Source organism: Nerophis ophidion, linkage group LG02 (genome assembly GCF_033978795.1).
Source record: "Nerophis ophidion isolate RoL-2023_Sa linkage group LG02, RoL_Noph_v1.0, whole genome shotgun sequence".
NCBI lineage: Eukaryota > Metazoa > Chordata > Actinopteri > Syngnathiformes > Syngnathidae > Nerophis > Nerophis ophidion.
In genome coordinates, this window is record NC_084612.1 from 68,934,593 (window position 1) to 68,958,986 (window position 24,394).

Below are 24,394 nucleotides of genomic sequence, written 5' to 3' on the forward strand. Positions count from 1 at the left end.
TTTTTGGCGGACATTTTTTTGATAAAACCCAACACCAAGAATAGATATTTGAAAGGCAATTTAAAATAAATAAAGAATAGTGAACAACAGGCTGAATAAGTGTACGTTATATGAGGCATAAATAACCAACTGAGAAGGTGCCTGGTATGTTAACCTAACATATTATGGTAAGAGTCATTCAAAAAGAAATATAACATATAGAACATGCTATACGTTTACCAAACAATATGTCACTCCTAATAGAAAAATCCCATAAAATCTTCTTCCTCGATGTCGCTTCTAAACAACTCCACCAACTCCAAAGGTATGTGCCGCTTCCTCTTCTCGTTTTCTGCTGCATATTTCACTACGTCCAGCTTGTAACTGCAGTACATGATTACCTTTTTGATGCCATTTTTGTTCAGCCCTTCTCAGTTTTTATAAGTTACCGCCAACGTTGAAATGATCCATTTTAATAGCTACTGCAGTAGCATATAGCAGTTAGCATTTAGTATTTAATTACCCACAATGCACTTTGGCCATGACCCTCCCCCGCCGAATTCTTATTGGTTTACGTGTGTGTGACGATTGCTGACATTTTCTTCGTCTCTTCCGCGAATGAGATAAATAATATTATTTGATATTTTACGGTAATGTGTTAATAATTACACACATAAGTCGCTCCGGAGTACAACTATGAAAAAAAACTGTGACTTATAGTCCGAAAAATACGGTAAATTGGATGCAACAAGGGGCGGCATAGCTCGGTTGGTAGAGTGGCCGTGCCAGCAACTTGAGGGTTGCAAGTTCGATTCCCGCTTGTGCCATCCTAGTTACTGCCGTTGTGTCCTTGGGCAAGACACTTTACCCACCTGCTCCCAGTGCCACCCACACTGGTTTAAATGTAACTTAGATATTGGGTTTCACTATGTAAAACGCTTTGAGTCACTCGAGAAAAGCGCTATATAAATATAATTCACTTCACTTCACTTCACTCTTCATGTATTTTTTGCTCCTGAAAATGAACCTGGCTGTCAATGCGCAAAACAATATCAATTTGTTTTTGAGTAATCGGTATATACAGTCGTTGTCAACAGTTTTCATACACTTGTGAAAAACAATGTCTTGAATTTCCAGTAATTTCCGCAACTCTTATTTTTTTGTGATAGAGTGATTGGAGCACATACTTGTTGGTCACAAAAAAATATTCATGAAGTTTGGTTCTTTTATGAGTTTATTATGGGTCTACTGAAAATGTGACTAAATAAACTGTGTCGACAGTGTTTGTATTTTTTATTTATCAAGGCCATCAGTGAAGAAAAATCCATTCATTAGCCGCTCTGTCTTATAAGCCGCAGGGTATAGAGTGTGGAATAAAAATATTGGCTTATAGTCCGGTATTTACGGGTGTTTGGAACACCTATAGTACTCAAGCATAGACAGTAGAGATGCGAGGATAGGCAAATATATCATCCGCATCCGCATCAGCAAAGTCGTCATCCACCCGCCGTCCAACCGAACCAACATTTTATCAGAACCGTACCTTCCCGCCAACCGCCCGCTGAAATACATAAGCGGTAGTCCGTTTTTACCACTCACAGAACTATTTAAACCTGTTTCACAGAGTAGATGGATAGATAGATAGATAGATAGATAGATAGATAGTACTTTATTGATTCCTCCAGGAGGAATCAATAAAGTACTATGTATTTATCCTGCAGGCCACGCCCCCTTCCACAGTTAGCTTCAGACTAACAAAGTTATTACAAAGAATAAGAGATTTATTATATTCTAGAAATGTTGGTTTTACTTAAAAATTCACCCGTTTTTTTGTGTTCAGTGTTAAAAAAATATTTGAAATACATAAGCGGTAGTCCGCTTTTACCACTCACAGAACTATTTAAACCTGTTTCACAGAGTAGATGGATAGATAGATAGATAGATAGATAGTACTTTATTGATTCCTCCAGGAGGAATCAATAAAGTACTATGTATTTATCCTGCAGGCCACGCCCCCTTCCACAGTTAGCTTCAGACTAACAAAGTTATTACAAAGAATAAGAGATTTATTATATTCTAGAAATGTTGGTTTTACTTAAAAATTCACCCGTTTTTTTGTGTTCAGTGTTAAAAAAATATTTGACGGCTCTTACGGAAATACATTTTAAAATATTTGGCTTCTTGGCTCTCTCAGCCAAAAAGGTTCCCTATAGGATAGTCGCGGGAACGTTAGCGGCTCCAATTGTCATCATTACTCCATTCACAGAACTATTTAAACCTGTTTCACAGAGTAGATAGATAAATACATAGTACTTTATTGATTCCTCCTGGAGGAATCAATAAAGTACTATCTATCTATCTATCTATCTATCCATCTACTCTGTGAAACAGGTTTAAATAGTTCTGTGAATGGAGTAATGATGACAATTGGAGCCGCTAACGTTCCCGCGACTATCCTATAACGTTCATTCTGATTACAAGAATATGGGCGTGCTGTGAAGCCATTGCCTTAGACACCTTCAACAACAAGTACGAACCGATTGTTGGCCCGGCAACATGTTGTGTGCATCTTCCACAATTATACGTTCAAGATTGAACTGAGATACGGAGTACACTGATGGTTGTGATATAAACAACTTTAACACTTACTAATATGCGCCACGCTGTGAAGCCACACCCAACAAGATTGACAAACACATTTCGGGAGAACATCCTCACAGTAACACAACATAAACGCAACACAACAAATACCCATAATCATTTGTATTTGTGACACTTCCTGGATATATTTTACACCCCCGCGCCCCCAACCCCGCCCACCTTACCGACGCACGAGGGGGAGGGGGGGCGGGGGGGGGGGGGGGTTTGCTGCTAGGGGTGTATAAAATAGTCAGGATGTGTCATGAATACAAAGGATTGTGGGTATTTGTTGTGTTGCGTTTATAGTTGTGTTACTGTGAGGATGTTCTCCCGAAATGTGTTTGTCGTTCTTAATCGGTGTGGCTTCACAGAGTTTATATCACAACCATTAGTGTACTCTGTGTCACCCAGTAGGCTTTGCAGTCGTGTGCGTTTTGCCGCGGAAGCCACACACAACATGATGCTGGAATCGACGAACAGATCGTACATGTTGTAGTAGGCGACAAAGCCAATGGCTTCAAAGAACGCCCTAATACTTATTATCTGGGTGACTACCGGCAGTCATTCAGGAGAATAATAGCGTCTCCTATTGTCTTCTTCGCTCAAGGACACGGGTCTTGAATGGCTCTTTGAATGGCAAAGAACCAAGTATATCTAATATTTCGGGATGGTTCAACCGTCACCCGCCCGACCCGCGGTTTATCCGCGGACTCCGCGGATGAGACCGCAAACCGCGCATCTCTAATAGACAGGGTGGATAGAGGCATTAAAACCAATTAATTTGATGACTTTATTTCATGTTTTGTCACCCTGGTCCATGTATACTTCAAAAGAAAATGATATGAAAAAATATATATAATAAAAGTATATGAAAAAACAGATATGTGTTATTTAATTGTATACTAGTTTGTAGAAATGCGTTTTGTTTTCTTTAAGACTATAAGACCCATTAAATCTCTCTTTGAGAAGATATTACACATTTTAGACAGAATGTCTCTTCACTATTATTATTGTAATATTCTTTGCAAGTGTAATATTTTAGATTTGGACAACTGTCAGATATTTTTGGATACTGTATATATACTGTATACAAATATATTATTACCATTATTATCCACAAATCTTTCATCCTCGCTGAAATTAATGGGGAAATTGTCGCTGTCTCGGTCCGAATAGCTCTAGCTGCTGGTGGCCATGATTGTAAACAATGTGAGGATGTGAGGAGCTCTACAACCCGTGACATCACGCGCACATCGTCTGCTACTTCCGGTAACGGCAAATCTTTTTTATTAGCGGCCAAAATTTGAGAACTTTATCGTCGATGTTCTCTACTAAATCCTTTCAGCAAAAATATGGCGATATCGCGAAATGATCAAGTATGACACATAGAATGGACCTTCTATCCCCGTTTAAATAAGAAAATCTCATTTCAGTACGCCTTTAAATAAAAGATGTAATTTCCTTCACGCCTTGCCCGCTCCAACTTTCCTTTGCACTCAGGAAAAACAAACCCCAAAGTCCACGTTCTGACACGTTTCTGTAAACTTTGGCTTTAAATAATAGACATGATTAGTGACAGGTGTGCGAGTGCAAAACGTGAGACAGGTGCGTGACATGAGGACAGGTGAAAACTAATGGGTAGTCATGGTAACAAAACAAACAAGGAAGTGCCAAAACAGGAAACAATGGAGTCTGAAGCAAAACAGAACATGACTAAACAAAACATGATCACCAGACATGACAATAGGTAGATCATTTTGCTTAATTCAAATAAAATGCCCCTATTTTTTATTTTTTCTTGTTTTTGAACACTGACTTTTTGCAGTGAAGGGTTGGAATCGGTGGTTAAATCACCAAAATGATTTCCTCACCTCTCAGGGGGTGGAACAAAAGGATGGGTGAAATGCAGAGGGTAAAATTACCACTCCTAGTGTGTGTGTGAGACTATCAGTGGTGCTTTAGTTTGAACTTTAATTCCGGCATATGTTGGTCAATATGCATTGTCCTAATAAAATAAAGCTATTCCAATTCAAATTCAAGCTCCGAGTCTTCAGACGAAGAAGCTGAAGAAGCCACCAGTTAGACTTCAACCACATTGTTTGGACCCTGAAGCTGAGGTCAAGGACGCTTGAGCCCAATCCTGACCGTGCAGTTTCCTACCGTCGTGTTCTTTCAGCGTATCCGCAAGAATCCTAAGTAAAACATCAGCAGAAGAGGACATTATGAGAATACTGGCGCCTTGACTTCTTTTTCTCTAGGTTTTGAGCGTCGAGTCTGCCCTTTTTTCACCCGTTCTGATTCAGTCTCTCTCCGCTCAAGGTTGCTTCGGATTTTCCATGATCGCATTTGGCTGTAGTCTTTTCATTTTTTTCAGCTCGGACCAAAACCTTTCTTGTTTGTAGTCAGAATCATTATAATGATGGCAACAAATTACACCGCCCTCGCTTGCTTCGTCCAATTTATGTCCGAGGCAGTTGGACTGGAGAGATCCGTACTTTCATCATATTCCCATCATTTGGAAATGTATGCGGGCCGAAGCCTTCTTTAGTTGTATTCCAACAAACTGCAACAATGGATCTGGCAGACATATTTGATGATTCCTTCAAATTATGTGACGAAATAATAGCGATACAGGATGAAGATGCTACCAGGGGTCGGGAACCTTTTTGGCTGAGAGAGCCAAGAAGCCAAATATTTTAAAATGTATTTCCGTAAGAGCCGTCAAATATTTTTTTAACACTGAACACAAAAAAACGGGTGAATTTTTAAGTAAAACCAACATTTCTAGAATATAATAAATCTCTTATTCTTTGTAATAACTTTGTTAGTCTGAAGCTAACTGTGGAAGGGGGCGTGGCCTGCAGGCCTGCAGCGAATAAGCGGGGTGTTGCCAGGACCGGCCTCGAAATCAGCGACAGGTGCGTAGACGGCCCATCTGGGCCTTGTTATCTAATCACCTGTCACTCTGTTATAAGCAACAACCAGGAGGAGAGACGGGGTTGGAGCTGGAGCTAGAGCACAAGCGAGAACGAAAGAGAAAAATACAATTGCCGGAAAGCAACTGAGAGACTTATTGAAAAATAAAACAATATCGTAACCCTGAAACAGGCTCTCATGTTGGTGCTTGGGGGGTCTGAAGAACCCCCAAGAGGGCAAGCCCCACACGAACCAATAATTAATAATTTCTTGCCATCAACGCAACTTCTTGAACAGGTGCGGTAGAAAACGGATGGATGGATTAAAAATGCACGAGAATGTTTTATATTTTGAACATTATTTTTTAACACTGTGATTACAAGTGGGATTATTCATTACTTATCGTGTTAAGCAATGTCAGCTCAGATTTACCTGAGAGACGGATGTAGTCATCAAAAGAGCCACATCTGGCTCTCGAACCATAGGTTCCCTACCCCTGCTATACACAATGTGACAGTAAGTTATTGTGTTATGCACTACATTAGTCTGATTATTCAAAAAGTAAAATCAGTCTTAAGTTATCTAAAAGAATCAGATAACTACAGAATGACGTACAATGAGGCAATGTATTAAAGTTAAAGTTAAAATACCAATTATTGTCTCACACACACACTAGGTGTGGTGGAATTACTCTCTGCATTTGACCCATCCCCTTGTACACACCCTTGGAGGTGAGGGGAGCAGTGAGCAGCAGCGGTGGCCGCGCCCCGAAATAATTTTTTGGGTGATTTAACCCCCAATTCCCACCCTTGATGCTGACTGTGGTACGGCTCAGACCCCTGCCAACGCCGCTCATCCGTCCAGTGAGCGCACCTCGGGACACGTCCACGGGCGCGCACATCCAGGGACGTGCCGCGCGCGTCTTCACCCTGCAGCATCCACCAGCTGTAATCATTCACCGGCAATCAGCACACCTGCACGTAATGAAGGAGCTGCCTTCTTAAGCCTGGACAAACTGCCATCGCTCGCCGGAGTGAAGTCTTCTTTTGGCATATCTCCGACTTTGTTCCTCGTCTCGACAAGACCTCGTTTCTCCGCCTGCTTCCGGGACTGCCTCTTGGATATTGACCTCCCGTTTTGACACAGATCTCTCTCTACCCATGGACTTCCTCGTCTTTCGTTCAACACTTGGTAACACACACTTCAGTTAAGTTCTACACATAGTTTTTTTCCCCATACACACTCTTGGATTTTTGACACACACCATTTTATAGTTTATATTCTATTGTTTAATTATTATATGTATATATATGTATATATATATGTATATATATATATATATATATATATGTATATATATATATATATATATATATGTATATATATATATATATATATATATATATATATATATATATATATATATATGAATATATATACATACATATATATATATTTATATATATATATATATATATATATATATATATATATATAATATTATATATATATATATATATATATATATATATATATATACACATATATATATATATATATAATATTAATTTGACCCATCCCCTTTTTCACCCTTTTGGAGGTGAGGGGAGCAGTGAGCAGCAGCTGTGGCCACGGCCGGGAATCCTTTTTTGGCGATTTAACCCCCATTTCCAACCTTTGATGCTGAGTGTTGCAAACAGTGTCGGGTTTTTCAACAACTTTGAATTAGTGTAGCTTTATTTCAAAATGTTTTCCCTCATGAATTATCAAATATTAACCTGGTCTTAGTATTGAATATAGGGTTGGCGTTTTTCTTCTTTTTTTTTTGTTGTTTTTTTTCTGTTAAGTTCCTGTCAGACTTACTGTCAGGCTTTCCCCTGACAGTTTGTTTGTGTTTTAGTTTTTTCTCTGTGTGTGTAGTATTTCCTGTCTTTAGTTCCTGTCAGCGCTCTTATATTGTCTGTTTCCTGTCTTTCTCCCTGAGTGCTGTGTCCTGGCCACACCTGGTGTCAATCAGCCCACTCCTATTTAGACCTGTCTTCCCATCCAGTCTTGGCTGGATTATTGTCATGTCTGTATTGTGGTTCCTGTCGTGTCGTGTAGTGCCATTGCGGCGTAACGGTCAGCTATATTTCGGTAGCAGTTTGTAGCTTACTGTCTTTTGTTCCCTGCTTTCAATTTGTCTTTGTACTACACGTAACGACTTGTTTTCCTGGTCGCTACCCGCTAACTTCCACGCCAGGCCCTTTTATTTTTGCTAGCTTCCATACTAAGCTCCTTTTCTTTCCTAGCTCCCATGCTAGCTCTTTTAGTTTGTTACCCGCCTCGTGCGCGCTTTTTGTTGAACCCCTTTTGTTCTTGTTCTAGTATTTTTATTCAAACGTGTTTATCTTGCCTCCTTCTCTGCATCTTGGGGTTCGTCACAAACTAACTCTGAGACTCACATTTCCATTGTCTAGTGAGTGGGGAAAAAAAGGAAATTAAACTAGTATGAAAGAGACCAAAAAGATGATTGGAACGTCTTCTCCTTTATTTCAGATTAATATTATGCATACTGAGGCGTTATTTCACACTTGGCGTGCGTGGTCACAACCGGTAAAATTGGTGAATATTCCTGCGACGCGGCAAGCATCGGAATGGGGATCACATGCAGTGAAATTACTGCTTCCCATGAATAAAAAGCTCATCTACATGAAGCCACCTCCATTATATCCATCGGGGATTTAACTTGAATTCCCGTGTGGATTTTTGAAGCGTCTTCACTGGTGTTTGATAGATGGCAAGGAAGAAAAAAAATACATAAATAAAAACCATGCATCATCTCCTTAAGTCCGTTGGCTGTATGTAGCGCAGTTTGGCTGTAGGACACGGTCAAGGACTGGAATCATTGAGTTGTATTCCCAACACGGGCGACGCTCCTTCGGGAGCGCAACCGCACACTAAAGCCAGGATATCCATCGATAGATTCTGATGTGGATAATCCCAAGGCGAGAAGTGGAATGATATTACTGGTGCAAAGTAAACCAGCTGGCCGTTCATGCTGATGCTGCGACATGGCCAGGAAATAGAGGGTCTCCTTCTATGCAATAATTACAATAAACCTGCCAAGCTTCTTTGGCTTGGATGTCTGCAAATATATCGATTTTTTTTTTTTAAACCTACACGGAAATCTAATTGACGGAAATCACTTAAAGATACAAACAACCATCCTTTGGGAGTCTAATATATTGTACATACATATATACTCACATACACACTATTATTCATATACTGTATATATACATACATACGCGCACACATAGGTACCCAAATACAGTACACACCTACACACTCAATTTTTGTACATCCTCACGCACATTCACTGTACAAACATACATATACACATACATGGACATATGCATTTACGGTACAAACATACATGCACACATACATGTACATATGTACTCACTGTACAAACATACATATACACATACATGTACATAAGCAATTACTGTACAAAAATACATATACACATACATGTACAGTACATATGCATTCACTGTACGAACATACATAAATACATACATACATGTACATATGCATACATACAAATACACATATATACTCACATACACACAATTATTCATACATATATACATACATACATACGTGCACACATAGGTACCCAAATACAGTACATACCTACACACTCAAAGTTTGTACATCCACACACACTTTCACTGTACAAACATACATATACACATACATGTACATATGCATTCACTTTACAAACATACATATACACATACATGTACATAAGCAATTTGTGTACACAAATACATATACACATACATGTACAGTACATATGCATTCACTGTACAAACATACATAAATACATACATGTACATATGCATTCACTGTAAAAACATACAGTATATATACACATACAAGTACATATGCATTCACTGTACAAACATACATAAATACATACATGTACATATGCATTCACTGTACAAACATACATATACACATACATGTACATATGCATTCACTGTAAAAACATACATGTATACATACATGTACATAAACATTCACTGTACAAACATAAATATACACATAAATGTACATCTGCACTCACTGTACAAACATACATATAAACATTCATGTACATATGCATTCACTGTACAATCATACATATACATGTAAATATATATTCACTGTACAAACATACATATATAATGTACATACATGTACGTATGCATTCACTGTACAAACATATATATACACATACATGTAGATATGCATTCACAGTACAAACATACATGCAAATATGCATTCACTGTACAAACATACGTATACACATACATGTACGTATGCATTCACTGTACAAACATACATATGCATGTACATATATATTCACTGTACAAACATACATATACATATACATGTACATATATTCACTGTACAAACATACATATATAATGTACATACATGTACATATGCATTCACTGTACAAACATATATATACACATACATGTAGATATGCATTCACAGTACAAAAATACATGCAAATATGCATTCACTGTACAAACATACGTATACACATACATGTTTATATGCATTCACTGTACAAACATACATATACACATAAATGTACATATGCACTCACTGTACAAACATACATATTTACATACATATACATATGCATTCACTGTAAAAAAACATATATAAACACATACATGTACATATGCATTCACAGTACAAAAATACACATATATACAGTACATACATGTACATATGCATTCACTTTACAAACATACATTATACATATATACAGACTGTACATATACAAGTACATATACATACATACTGTGACAGCCGGGTCGAATCGTGATGCGGGGTTTGTTCTCCCAGGAATGCAGACGGGATTCAGACATGGCGTGCAGGTAGGAATTGATTTGTTTAAGAAATAAATCATACGGGAACAAACAAAAACGTGCTCATAGCACGGAAGAGAAAAAACAAAAGTGGGCTAGCGTGGGAGCTACAAGTAAAAGAGCCTAACGTGGAAGCTAGCAGTATGATTATTTGGGGATGGCATTACGCTGTTGGGAGAGTGGCCGTGCCAGCCACTTTAGGGATCCTGGTTCAATCCCTAGCTTCTACCAACCTAGTCACGTCCGTCGTGTCCTTAAGCAAGACACTTCACCCTTGCTCCTGATGGGTCATTATTCGGGGCTTGCATGGCTTCTTCCGCCATGAGTGTGTGAATGTGTGTGTGAATGGGTGAATGTGGAAATAGTGTCAAAGCGCTTCGAGTACCTTGAAGGTAGAAAAGCGCTATAAAAGTATAACCCATTTATTATGAAGCTGTGGAGAGGCGGAGCCGACGGCGGGGCGGGGCACGCTGGAGCCCTACCCAAGATGGCGGCAAGGAGGCTGAGAATGCGGCTGAGCGGAGAGGCGGGAGCGACGCTACGAGCGAGATCAGGTGCGTGGCTCGCACACCGGCACACAATCATCTTATCTCCTCTGGCTGTATGAAAGGGGAGAAGGAGGAGATATCATGGCAGAAGGAGTCGGAGAGCCTGCAACGACGAACGAAGAGCAACAGATAGCGAGCCGCAGACGAAGACAGCGACGAGGCGGCCGACTGAAAGCGAGCGAAGAGCAAGCAGGAGAGAAGGAGCTAAAAAGCGTCCCGACCGCAGACAGGCTTGCTTTATTGAAAGAATAAACAAGAGTCAAACCTGCTCAGCGATGTATTTCCTTGATGGTCCTTGGAACCCGCACGACGACGGCAGGAGTCTAACACTTTTGGCGCCCAACGTAGGTCGCTGTTTTTGTCCGCGGCTCGCTCTCTGTTGCTCTACGTTCATCGTTGCAGGCTCTCCAACTCCTTCTGCAACGATCCCTCCTCCTTCTCCCCTCTTATACAGCCAGAGTAGATAAGATGATTGCGTGGCGGTGTGCGAGCCACGCACCTGATCTTGCTCGTAGCGTCGCTACCGGCACGCCCCGCCTCTCCACTCAGCCGCATTCTCCGCCTCCTTGACGCCATCTTGGGCAGGGCTCCAGCGTGCCCCGCCCCTCCGTCGGACCCTCAGCTTCGCCTCTCCACAGAAGCGTTTGGAACCACAAAGTTTAGTGATTTTCGGTTGAACTTTATCAAACACCCTTTCAAAATGAGCTCTGAAACGTAATCCTGGTTTCTGTTGACTCTCATAAAAGTGTTATCGTGTCCTGTATTCGTCTCAAGTTGTCTCAAGTTAAGCTTCTCTTCATAAAACCTGTTTGATCGCCGTTTATCATACTTCCAATGACTTATTTTATTCTTAAAGCAATACATTTCGATAAGATACAAGCAGCAGGGTCAACGGTCCCCAATCAGGATGTTGTTTTTAAAAAGCAGTAAAATGTAACATCTTCTATTTGCAAATTGGATAGAATCCTTTGTTGAAAGATTTTTTTTGTTACTTATCAACCCACCCGATTTTCCCAAGAGACTCCCGAAGTTCAGTGCCCCTTCCGAATTTCATCCGGGACAACAATATTTGGGGTGGGCTTTAAAGGCACTGCCTTTGGCGTTCTCTACAACCTGTCTCCACGTCCGCTTTTCCTCCATACAAACAGCGTGCCGGCCCAGTCACATAATATATGCGGCCTATACACACACACAAGTGAATCCAAGGCATACTTGGTCAACAGCCATACAGGTCACACTGAAGGTGGCCGTATAAACAACTTTAACACTGTTACAAATATGCGCCACACTGTGAACCCACACCAAACAAGAATGACACATTTCGGGAGAACATCCACACCGTAACACAACTTAAACACAACAGAACAAATACCCAGAACGCCTTGCAGCACTAACTCTTCCGGGACACTACAATATACACCCCCCGCTACCACCAAACCCCGTCCACCTCAACCCCACTGCAGGAAGAGGGATGGTAATCATTTCGCAAAGCAGTCTGCTGAGAATGATTGAAAAGCGCCACTCTACGTGAATTAGAATTTAGACAAACACATTTTATGAGCATCAAAACTCAAAATGGATACCGCACCCCCAAATTTGTCACGTTTACTGTGTCAGGGAAGCCGAATGGGGTCATGTGAATCCCTTTCCTCCTGTAAGGCTTTAAAATATTAAAATGTGTCCTGTAATATTTGTTTTGAATTTCCGACTAAACACATTGTTTTTGTACGGAGACATTATACAAACCCCGTTTCCACATGAGTTGGGAAATTGTGTTAGATGTAAATATAAACGGAATACAATGATTTGCAAATCCTTTTCAACCCATATTCAGTTGAATGTACTACAAAGACAACATATTTGATGTTCAAACTTTTTTTTTGCAAATAATAGTTAACTTAGATTTTCATGGCGCAACACGTGCCAAAGTAGTTGGGAAAGGGCATGTTCACCACTGTGTTACATCACCTTTTCTTTTAACAACACTCAATAAACGTTTGGGAACTGAGGAAACTAAATGTTGAAGCTTTGAAAGTAGAATTCCTTCCCATTCTTGTTTTGTGTAGAGTTTCAGTCGTTCAACAGTCCGGGGTCTCCGCTGTCGTATTTTACGCTTCATAATGCGCCACACATTTTTGATGGGAGACAGGTCTGGACTGCAGGCGGGCCAGGAAAGAACCCGCGCTCTTTTTTTACGAAGCCACGCTGTTGTAACGTCCATGAAAAAGACGACGCTTAGATGGCAGCATATGTTGTTCCAAAACATGTATTCACCTTTGAGCATTAATGGATTTGTAAGTTACCCATCCCTTGTGTACTAATGCACCCCCATACCATCACAGATGCTGGCTTTTGAACTTTGCGTCGATAACAGTCTGGATGGTTCGCTTCCCCTTTGGTCCGGAGACACAATGTCCATCCATCCATTTTCTACCGCTTATTCCCTTTCGGGGTCGCGGGTGGACTCGTCAGACCACAGAACACTTTCCCACTTTGCATCATACCATCTTAGATGATCTCGGGCCCATGGATGTTGATAAATGGCTTTTGCTTTGCATAGTAGAGCTTTAACTTGCACTTACAGATGTAGCGACAAACTGTATTTAGCGACAGTGGTTTTCTAAAGTGTTCCTGAGCCCATGTGGTGATATCCTTTAGACATTGATGTCGGTTTTTGATACAGTGCTGTGGAGTGATTTCTCCAAATTCTCTGAACTTTTTGATGATATTATGGACCATAGATGTTGAAATCCCTAAATTTCTTGCAATTGCACTTTGAGAAACGTTGTTTTTAAACTGTTTGACTTTTGCTCACGCAGTTGTGGACAAAGGGGTGTACCTCGCCCCATCCTTTCTTGTGAAAGACTGAGCATTTTTTGGGAAGCTGTTTTTATACCCAATCATGGCATCCACCTGTTCCCAATTAGCCTGCACACCTGTGGGATGTTCCAAATAAGTGTTTGATGAGTATTCCTCAAATGTATCAGTATTTATTGCCACCTTTCCCAACTTCTTTGTCACGTGTTGCTGGCATCAAATTCGAAAGTTAATGATTATTTGCACATATATATATATATATATTTATCAGTTTGAAGATCAAATATGTTGTCTTTGTAGCATATTCAACTGAATATGGGTTGAAAAGGATTTGCAAATCATTGTATTCCGTTTATATTTACATCTAACACAATTTCCCAACTCATATAAAAACGGGGTTAGTATTATCTATAAAACAATGTATTTCATTTAGCCGTAAACATCCGTCCTGTCACGATCGGGGGTGCAGCTTCCCCTCAGGGATTAATAAAATATTTCTGATTCTGATTCTAATTTTAGTAGGAATGCCTCACAACTCTATTTACATCGACCACTATCCCCTCCAGACAACCAGTATGTAAATCTGGGTATTCCGATATGATGTTTCATCAACGTAGAGCTTGCTCACTTTCTTTCCAATGGCGGCTCATCATCATCTTCCATGGAGGATGCGTCCTTTTGGCATATATGATTATTTTTAACACAGCTGAGGTTTAAAACAATCTGTGTCAGGAAGTCTGAAGAAGTACAAGAGGACAAGTCCACACATGCGCTGCTCCAAAATAAAAGATTGATTTCATTCAGGTTATCGATACTAACTACTCACTTTTCCACTCCTCTGCACATTTAACTCTTCATTAGGCATCATAATGACAGCCGTGGCAGACCTGGACCGCGAGACGCAGGATCGCTACGAGCTGGTCGTCAAGGCAACAGACATGGCTGGACAAATGGGCGGTCTCTCCGGCTCCACCACGGTGACCATAGTGATCACGGACGTCAATGACAACCCACCACGCTTCCCGCAGAGTGAGTGTTCGGATAAGTTAGCCTCTGAAAGACATGGAAGTCGTCGGACGTGATTTGAATGCGGGAGTTGAAATCAATGGGCTCTTTTCCGCTCAAAGTTCAGAGAAAATTGAAGTTCCTGAAACTATAGGTTCCTGTAGAAGTGTGCGGTTTATGTTTCCAGCGCATATCACAGTTCAGGGTAGTTTATACAAATTAAGCTGATACCATATATACTCACAAACAAATATATATATATATATATGTATATATTTATATATATATATATATATATATATATATATATATATATATATGTATATATATATACGTCTTGATTGGATTATCCAGAGAATAGTGCTCGATACCGTGGTAGAGCGCAATAAGTATGTGTGGGAAAAATAACAAGACTACTTCATCTCTACAGAACTGTTTCATGAGGGGTTCCCTCAATCATCAGGAAATCTCCTGATGATTGAGGAAACCCCTCATGAAACAGGAAATCTCCTGATGATTGAGGGAACCCCTCATGAAACAGTTCTGTACTACTTCATCTCTACAGAACTCTTTCATGAGGGGTTCCCTCAATCATCAGGAAGTCTCCTGATGATTGAAGGAACCCCTCATGAAACAGTTCTGTACTACTTCATCTCTACAGAACTCTTTCATGAGGGAACTCCTCATGAAACAGTTCTGTACTACTTCATCTCTACAGAACTCTTTCATGAGGGGTTCCCTCAATCATCAGGAAATCTACTGATGATTGAGGGAACCCCTCATGAAACAGTTCTCTACTACTTCATCTCTACAGAACTGTTTCATGAGGGGTTCCCTCAATCATCAGGAAGTCTCCTGATGATTGAAGGAACCCCTCATGAAACAGCTCTGTACTACTTCATCTCTACAGAACTGTTTCATGAGAGAACTCCTCATGAAACAGTTCTGTACTACTTCATCTCTACAGAACTGTTTCATGAGGGGTTCCCTCAATCGTCAGGAAATCTCCTGATGAATGAGGGAACCCCTCATGAAACAGTTCTGTAGAGATGAAGTAGTCTTGTGATTTTTCCCACACATACATATATATATATTTATATATATATATATATGTGTGTGTGTATATGTATATAGACACACATTCATAGTAATAAGTACAAGGTCAATCTGACTTGATGCGGTGAATGTGGAAATTGGAGCCAAACTATGCTGATATAAATGGAGTGCTTAACCAAAATAAACAGGAAACGTCCATGGTTAGTTGGACCAAACACACAACTGTCCATCTAGTTAGTCACTATAATATTGATCATGACCATGCTTGCTATTAAAATACAGTACATACACTGTCGAGCTAGCTGTGTACAAACAAAACATGGAATGCGGGCTAATACTTTACAGATACTGTTATAAGATTGTTCATGTTTTTCACTAAGTACTGATAGGTGTCCTACCGCATTGTGTTGTGCATTACAAACTCAAAAGCCATTCAGTTGCTGACCTCTTGCTATAGCTAGCTTTGCTAGAAAGAGTTCCTCAGTGTCCACGCTTACAACATTGTCGCTACAGCTTGGTTATTACACAGGTTACGGAAAGTGTAATGTCTTTCCTCTCTGTCCATAATGAACTCTGGCAGGTTTTATGCATTTAATGACATTATCAACAGTTAAACCCTGGAACATTACAGCAGGTAGTCCAACAATCTACTGCAGTCCCTTGTGTTTTATGCCCTGAGAATTGATTGATCGATTGGAACTTTTATTAGTAGATTGCACAGTACAGTACATATTCCGTACAATTGACTCAATTGAATTCAACGTGTTTAAGTCGGGTTCCACGTTAATCAATTCATGGTAAAGCAGACTCTTTTGTTACACCTCAAGCCATTTATTTTGTTCTTGAACTCAACTCATTAAATATTCCCTACAATTGACGACTGAACGGTAACACCCGATTAAGTTTTTCAACTTGTTTAAGTCGGGTTCCACGTTAATCAATTCATGGTAAAGCAGACTCTTTTGTACACCTGAATCCATTTATTTTGTTCTTGAACTTAACTCATTACATATTCCCTACAATTGACCACTAAACGGTAACACCCGAATAAGTTTTTCAACTTATTTAAGTCAAGTTCCACGTTAATCAATTCATGGTAAAGCAGACTCTTTTGTTACACCTCAAGCCATTTATTTTGTCCTTGAACCTAACTCATTACATATTCCCTACGATTGACCACTAAACGGTAACACCCGAAAAAAATGTTCAACTTGTTTAATTCGGGTTCCACGTTAATCAATTTATGGTAAAGGAGATTATTTTGTTACACCTCAAGGCATTTATTTTGTTCTTGAACTCAACTCATTACATATTCCCTACAATTGACCACTAAACGGTAACACCCCAATAAGTTTTTCAACTTGTTTAAGTCGGGGTCCACGTTAATCAATTCATGGTAAAGCAGACTCTTTTTTCACACCTCAAGCCATTTATTTTTTTCTTGAACTCAACTCATTACATATTCCCTACATTTGACCACTAAACGGTAACACCCAAATAGGTTTTTCAACTTGTTTAAGTCGGGTTCCACGTTAATCAATTCATGGTAATGCAGACTCTTTTGCTACACCTGAAGCCATTTATTTTGTTCTTGAACTGAACTCATTACATATTCCCTACAATTGACCACTAAACGGTAACACCCAAATACATTTTTCAACTTGTTTAAGTCGGGTTCCACGTTAATCAATTAATGGTAAAGCAGACTCTTTTGTTACACCTCAAGCCATTTATTTTGTTCTTGAACTCAACTCCTTATATATTCCCTACAATTGACCACTGAACGGTAACACCCGAATAAGTTTTTCAACATGTTTAAGTCGGGTTCCACGTTAATCAATTCATGGTAATGCAGACTCTTTTGCTACACCTGAATCCATTTATTTTGTTCTTGAACTTAACTCATTACATATTCCCTACAATTGACAATTAAACGGTAACACCCGAATACGTTTTTCAACTTGTTTAAGTCGGGTTCCACGTCAATCAATTCATGGTAAAGCAGACTCTTTTGTTACACCTCAAGCCATTTATTTTGTTCTTGAACTCAACTCATTACATATTCCCTACAATTGACCAGTAAACGGTAACACCCGAATAAGTTTTTCAACTTGTTTTAGTCAGGTTCCACGTTAATCAATTCATGGTAAAGCAGACTCTTTTGTTACATCTCAAGCCATTTATTTGGTTTTTGAACTCAACTCATTACATATTCCCTACAATTGACCACTAAATGGTAACACCCGAATACGTTTTTCAACTTGTTTAATTCGGGTTCCACGTTAATCAATTTATGGTAAAGGAGATTATTTTGTTACACCTCAAGCCATTTATTTTGTTCTTGAACTCAACTCATTACATATTCCCTACAATTGACCACTAAACGATAACACCCGAATAAGTTTTTCAACTTGTTTAAGTCGGGTTCCACGTTAATCAATTCATGGTAAAGCAGCCTCTTTTGTTCCACTTGAAGCCATTTATTTTGTTCTTGAACTCAACTCATTACATATTCCCTACAATTGACCACTAAACGGTAACACCCGAATACGTTTTTCAACTTGTTTAAGTCGGGTTCCACGTTGATCAATTCATGGTAAAGCAGACTCTTTTGTTACACCTCAAGTCATTTATTTTGTTCTTGAACTCAACTCATTATTTTGTTTATTTTTTTTCGTTTAGAGATGTACCAGTTCATGGTATCAGAAGGGGCGGCTGTGGGGACGCCGGTAGGACGCGTGATCGCCACAGACGCCGACATGGGAGACAACACGGACATGAGCTACCTTATCCAAGAAGGGGGCGAGCTCTTCAAAGTCACGACCGACGCCATTACGCAGGAAGCTGTGGTGTCCATCAAGAAGGTACGCATGCGTACCATTCGAGTCAATTCAGCTAGCAGGTGAACCAAAACTAACTTGCTTTTGTTCCAGCCGCTGGACTTTGAGAGCAAGCGCACCCACAATGTTGTCGTGGAGGCGGTCAATAAACACGTGGACCCCCGCTTTGTGGACCTGGGCACATTCCGAGACCAGACCATTGTGCGGGTCAGCGTGTCAGACGTGGACGAGCCGCCGCTCTTTCAGCCGGTGGAAGGCACAGTCATGGAGGTGCAGGAGGACGCCAGAGTTGGAGCGCTGGTTGGCGTCGTCACAGCGAAAGATCCGGATGTAAAGAATAAACCTGTCAGGTAGGAGAAGCGTCAACAACTGAAGTACGTTGTAACCGCGGGGGTTAGGTTTCCGATGGAGGCGAGTCATCCAGACATGCCCGTGTCTATCATTCTTCTACATGTACGGACGGTTCCGGAAATCACACATGAATACCATAGGAGAAGGAAACGCGCAATTGCAGCTATTTCGAAAACAACACATCTCAGACACCAAGAGAACTTTCGAACGTCCAGGTCAGCTGTGACTCTACTTACAAAAAAAACTGTCCGTTTGTCGAGGGGAGAGCCGACTAGAATGTGAGCTCCCGTGGATGTGATTTAAAAAAAGGTAGCTTATGCTTTGTATTACCCGACCGTCGAGGGAAGACTACGGAAAACGACAAATGCTTTGGAGTGGCAAGACAGACTGTATCAGTTATTGTCCGCCATGTTTGTCGCAGAGTCAGTGTCTAGGTCCAGAGTAGGTAAAGTTACCAAACAACAAATGGACAATGAAGGTTGAAGCAAAAGAGTGAGGAGTGTCCTGACCAGATATCTAAGTTGCGTTGTGCCGGCGGACGGTTGGGGAGAGGTCTTAAACAACCATTGTGTGTGTGGACAATCATAAGGTTTGGTGGAATTAACCCATCCATCCATCCATCCATCTTCTTCCGCTTATCCGAGGTCGGGTCGCGGGGGCAGCAGCCTAAGCAGGGAAGCCCAGACTTCCCTCTCCCCAGCCACTTCGTCTAGCTCTTCCCGGGGGATCCCGAGGCGTTCCCAGGCCAGCTGGCAGACATAGTCTTCCCAACGTGTCCTGGGTCTTCCCCGTGGCCTCATACCGGTTGGACGTGCCCTAAGCACCTCCCTCGGGAGGCGTTCGGGTGGCATCCTGACCAGATGCCCGAACCACCTCATCTGGCTCCTCTCGATGTGGAGGAGCAGCGGCTTTACTTTGAGTTCCTCCCGGATGACAGAGCTTCTCACCCTATCTCTAAGGGAGAGACCCGCCACACGGCGGAGGAAACTCATTTCGGCCGCTTGTACCCGTGATCTTATCCTTTCGGTCACGACCCAAAGCTCATGACCATAGGTGAGGATGGGAACATAGATCGACCGGTAAATTGAGAGCTTTGCCTTCCGGCTCAGCTCCTTCTTCACCACAACAGATCGGTACAACGTCCGCATTACTGAAGACGCCGCACTGATCCGCCTGTCGATCTCACGATCCACTCTTCCCTCACTCGTGAACAAGACTCCTAGGTACTTGAACTCCTCCACTTGGGGCAGGGTCTCCTCCCCAACCTGGAATTAACCCTTAGTGTAGAAAAGGCCTTAGACTTAGATTGGTCAGACCTCGTCCAAGCGGTTGGTGCCAAAACTTGAAATATTTATACTCCATAAAGCAACCGGGTGTGCCTGCTCAAGGATGGATTTGCCCTATCGTAGTGAGAAAAACAACCGTTTTAATGCAAACAAGCAATCGTAACTGTCAAAGCCAACGACAGTCATAGAAGTTTAAATTCCATTGGTTAGTATCGAAGGTATTGTGTGGCAGAACGATCGCTGTGGATTGACTACTACCAGTCCAAAATAGTCGGAATTCCCCTGCGTAAGCATTCCATTCACTTGTAAACAAATTGCATTCTGGTCCTGTTATTTGTTGGAGGCTACGCTTACGCGGGCGATTCCGACTATTTTGTACGTGTAGTGATCGTTTTGCCACATGATACCTCAATGCGAACAAGAGGACTTTACACTTCTACGACTATCGTTGGCTTTGACAGCCATGATTGCTGGTTGGTCGACTTTCTTGGTTGCTTTGTTGGATCAGTTCGTGTCTCTGGCCATTTCTTACCTCGCCCCTGCCCCAGTATTTACCTGTTCCTCACCTTTTCTGTAAGGAGTGCCGGAAGTTGGGGGAACCTGTCAGCGATCCTGTTTGGGGGAACCTGTCAGCGATCCTGTTCCGTCTCCCTGTAATGTTTGTCTGCTGTTGAATGGGATTGAGCTGAAAATCTTTATTTCCCCTCGGGAATTAATAAAGATTCTGATTCTGATTCTGATTGGATTGGATTAAAAGAGTTGATTTTCTCACTACCTTAGGGCAAAACCATCCTTGCCCAGGCACACCCTCCTGGTTTATGGAGTATAAATATTTGGGGTTTGGCACCAAACGCTTCGACTAGATCTGACCAATATAAATCTATGAGCATTGTTGGATCAGCTCCTGTCTCCGGCCATTTCTCACCTTCCCTCCTCCCCATTGTATACCTGTTTCTCACCTTTTCTGTAAGGGGCACCTGAATTTGTCAGACCTGTCAGAGATCCTGTTCTGTCTCCCTTAAATGTTTGTCTGCTCTTGAATGGGATTGTGCTAAAAATCTAATTTTCCCCTCGGGGATTAATAAAGATTCTGATTCTGATTGCATGAAAACAGTTGATTTTCTCACAACGATAGGGTGAAACCATCCTTGCCCAGGCACACCCTCCTGGTTTATGGAATATAAATATTTGGGTTTTGGCACCAACCGCTTGGACTAGATCTGACCAATCTAAATTCTGTCTCTGGCCATTTCTCACCTCCCCCCCTACCCAATGTTTACCTGTTTCTTACCTTTTCTGTAAGGGGCGCCGGAATTTGGCAGACACTTGTCAGCGATCATGTTCTGTCTTCCTGTAATGTTTTTCTGCTCTTGAATGGGATTGATCTGAAAATCTTAATTCCCCCTGGGGATCGATAAAGATTCTGATTCTATTAAAACAGTTGATTTTCTCACTACGATAGGGCAAAACCATCCTTGCCCAGGCACACCCTCCTGGTTTATGGAGTATGAATATTTTGGTTTTGGCACCAACCCCCTTGGACTAGATCTGACCAATGTAAATCTATGAGCATGAACTGATGAAGCCTGTTCAGTTAATTGGCGAAACGTCTTCCAAGACAAACCAAGCAGTCCAGTTGCGAACAATTGAACGCCCTTAGACCTTGATGAATGAGAACCTGCATAGGTATGCTTCTCACCTTCTTAATCAAAGTGCTGTCAGTCACAACTTTCTTTGGCCCCATGGTACCAATCCTGCCTACTCTCGGCTCTGGAAAACGTACAAACAAAAATGTAATTTGTTACATTGTCTAAATGAAAAGACAAATCGGGTTGTGGATGTACTTGTTTCAAAGAAGAGGTTGAATATGACAACAATATAGCAAAAACTCATCACCGTATTGCTGTCAGTGGGCTTGAACACATTTTCATTGGAACCACATTTATACAATGAAAAATGCGCTTTACAACAGCTATAATTCACCTGCGGGGGGAGCGCATACAGGTTGCCGATTTCATCTCAAAGATGGAATGTAAGCCGGAGCCGACCGCACAATAGATGAAGCTTCCTCGTCCGTCTCTTTTTTTTCTCCCCCCCCCCTCTCCCCGATCGGCAAGCACGATAAGAGACAATATCGCAGAGTAATCTCCTGTACTGAGGTCTGGCAGTTTACGCCTCCTCGCAAGAGCAATTGCCTCGGAAAGTAGATAAGGGCTAAGACAGTGTCGCTGTCGGAGTGTAACACTGACACTGGCGGGGGCCCCTGTGCAAATTACCCCCATTAAAAATGCATGAGGCGCACAGTTCCAGGTGTAATAAAGTACAACACACTGGCAGCGCTGTCGTTCACGGGCTGCCCCCAGCTACCGGGCTGCATGTGATACATGTTTGTGTGCGCATGAAGAAATGAATGGGTGATTAAGTGGATGGGAGGAGGGGGGGAAGCTGGCCAGAAGCCACCTACTGAGCCGAGTTGGCGAGCCGGTGGCCTCTGGCGCTTCACTCTTTAGGACCTGCATATCAATGCAGCCTGAGCAATGAGGTCTGAGATGCATTGCAAAGACTGCAAAAGTGTTGCTCGCGAAGAGCTCTACCTGCAAATATACAGTCTGTTTTCACTCGGAGATGGTGACGGGGGTCCTGAAATTCAGACATATGGGGTAAACCCCGTTTCCATATGAGTTGGGAAATTAGATGTAAATATAAACGGAATACATCCATCCATCCTTCCATTTTCGACCGCTTATTCCCTTTCGGGGTCACGGGGGGCGCTAGCACCTATCTCAGCTACAATCGGGCGGAAGGCAGGGTACACCCTGGACAAGTCGCCACCTCATCGCAGGGCCAACACAGATAGACAGACAACATTCACACACTAGGGCCAATTTAGTGTTGCCAATCAACCTATCCCCAGGTGCATGTCTTTGGAAGTGGGAGGAAGCCGGAGTACCCGGAGGGAACCCACGCATTCACGGGGAGAACATGCAAACTCCACACAGAAAGATCCCAAGCCTGGATTTGAACCCAGGACTGCAGGAACTTCGTATTGTGAGGCAGACGCACTGACCCCTCTTCCACCGTGAAGCCCAAAAACGGAATACAATGCTTTGCAAATCATTTTCAACCCATAACCATATATCGAGACCCAGGATGGACCGCTCGTCGGGACCCAGGATGGACCGCTCGCCTGTATCGGTTGGGGACATCTCTACGCTGCTGATCCGCTTGAGATGGTTTCCTGTGGACGGGACTCTCGCTGCTGTCTTGGATCCGCTTGAACTGAACTCTCGCGGCTGTGTTGGAGCCACTATGGATTGAACTTTCACAGTATCATGTTAGACCCGCTCGACATCCATTGCTTTCGGTCCCCTAGAGGGGGGGGGGGGGGGGGGTTGCCCACATCTGAGGTCCTCTCCAAGGTTTCCCATAGTCAGCATTGTCACTGGCGTCCCACTGGATGTGAATTCTCCCTGCCCACTGGGTGTGAGTTTTCCTTGCCCTTTTGTGGGTTCTTCCGAGGATGTTGTAGTCGCAATGATTTGTGCAGTCCTTTGAGACATTTGTGATTTGGCGCTGTATAAATAAACATTGATTGATTGATTGATATTCCATGGGTGTCAAACTCTGGTCCCGCGGGCCAAATTTGGCCCGGCGTGTATTTTCATTTGACCCTTGAGGCAATATCAAATTAACATTAGAGCTGGCCCGCCGGTATTATACAGCGTATTCACCGCTAATTCTCGTACTTGCTAACCCCCCCCCCCCCCATTTTGCAAGGAGACTCCCAAATTTCAGTGCCCCTCCTGATTCCCACCTGGACAACAATATTGCCCCGTGCCTTAAGGGCACTGCTTCAAGCGTCCTCTAAAACCTTTCGTGACGTCCGCTTTTTCTACGTAGAAACAGCATGCCGGCCTAATCACATGATATATGTGGCTTTTACACACACACACACACACACACGCTAATTCAATGCAAGCTTGGTCAACAGCCATACAGGTCACACTGAGGGTGGCCGTATAAACAACTTTAAGACTGTT

General features: G+C 41.9%; 1 protein-coding gene across 1 annotated transcript in view; it reads left to right on the forward strand.

The window, feature by feature from the left end:
• Positions 1 to 24,394, forward strand: part of LOC133544296 (cadherin-22-like) — a 589,788-nt gene that overhangs the window by 428,459 nt on the left and 136,935 nt on the right. The window contains exons 7-9 of the mRNA XM_061889489.1: positions 14,678 to 14,845; positions 18,560 to 18,741; positions 18,811 to 19,067. Of these exons, the coding sequence (XP_061745473.1) occupies positions 14,678 to 14,845; positions 18,560 to 18,741; positions 18,811 to 19,067 (607 nt within the window). The remainder of the gene's footprint in view (positions 1 to 14,677; positions 14,846 to 18,559; positions 18,742 to 18,810; positions 19,068 to 24,394) is intronic.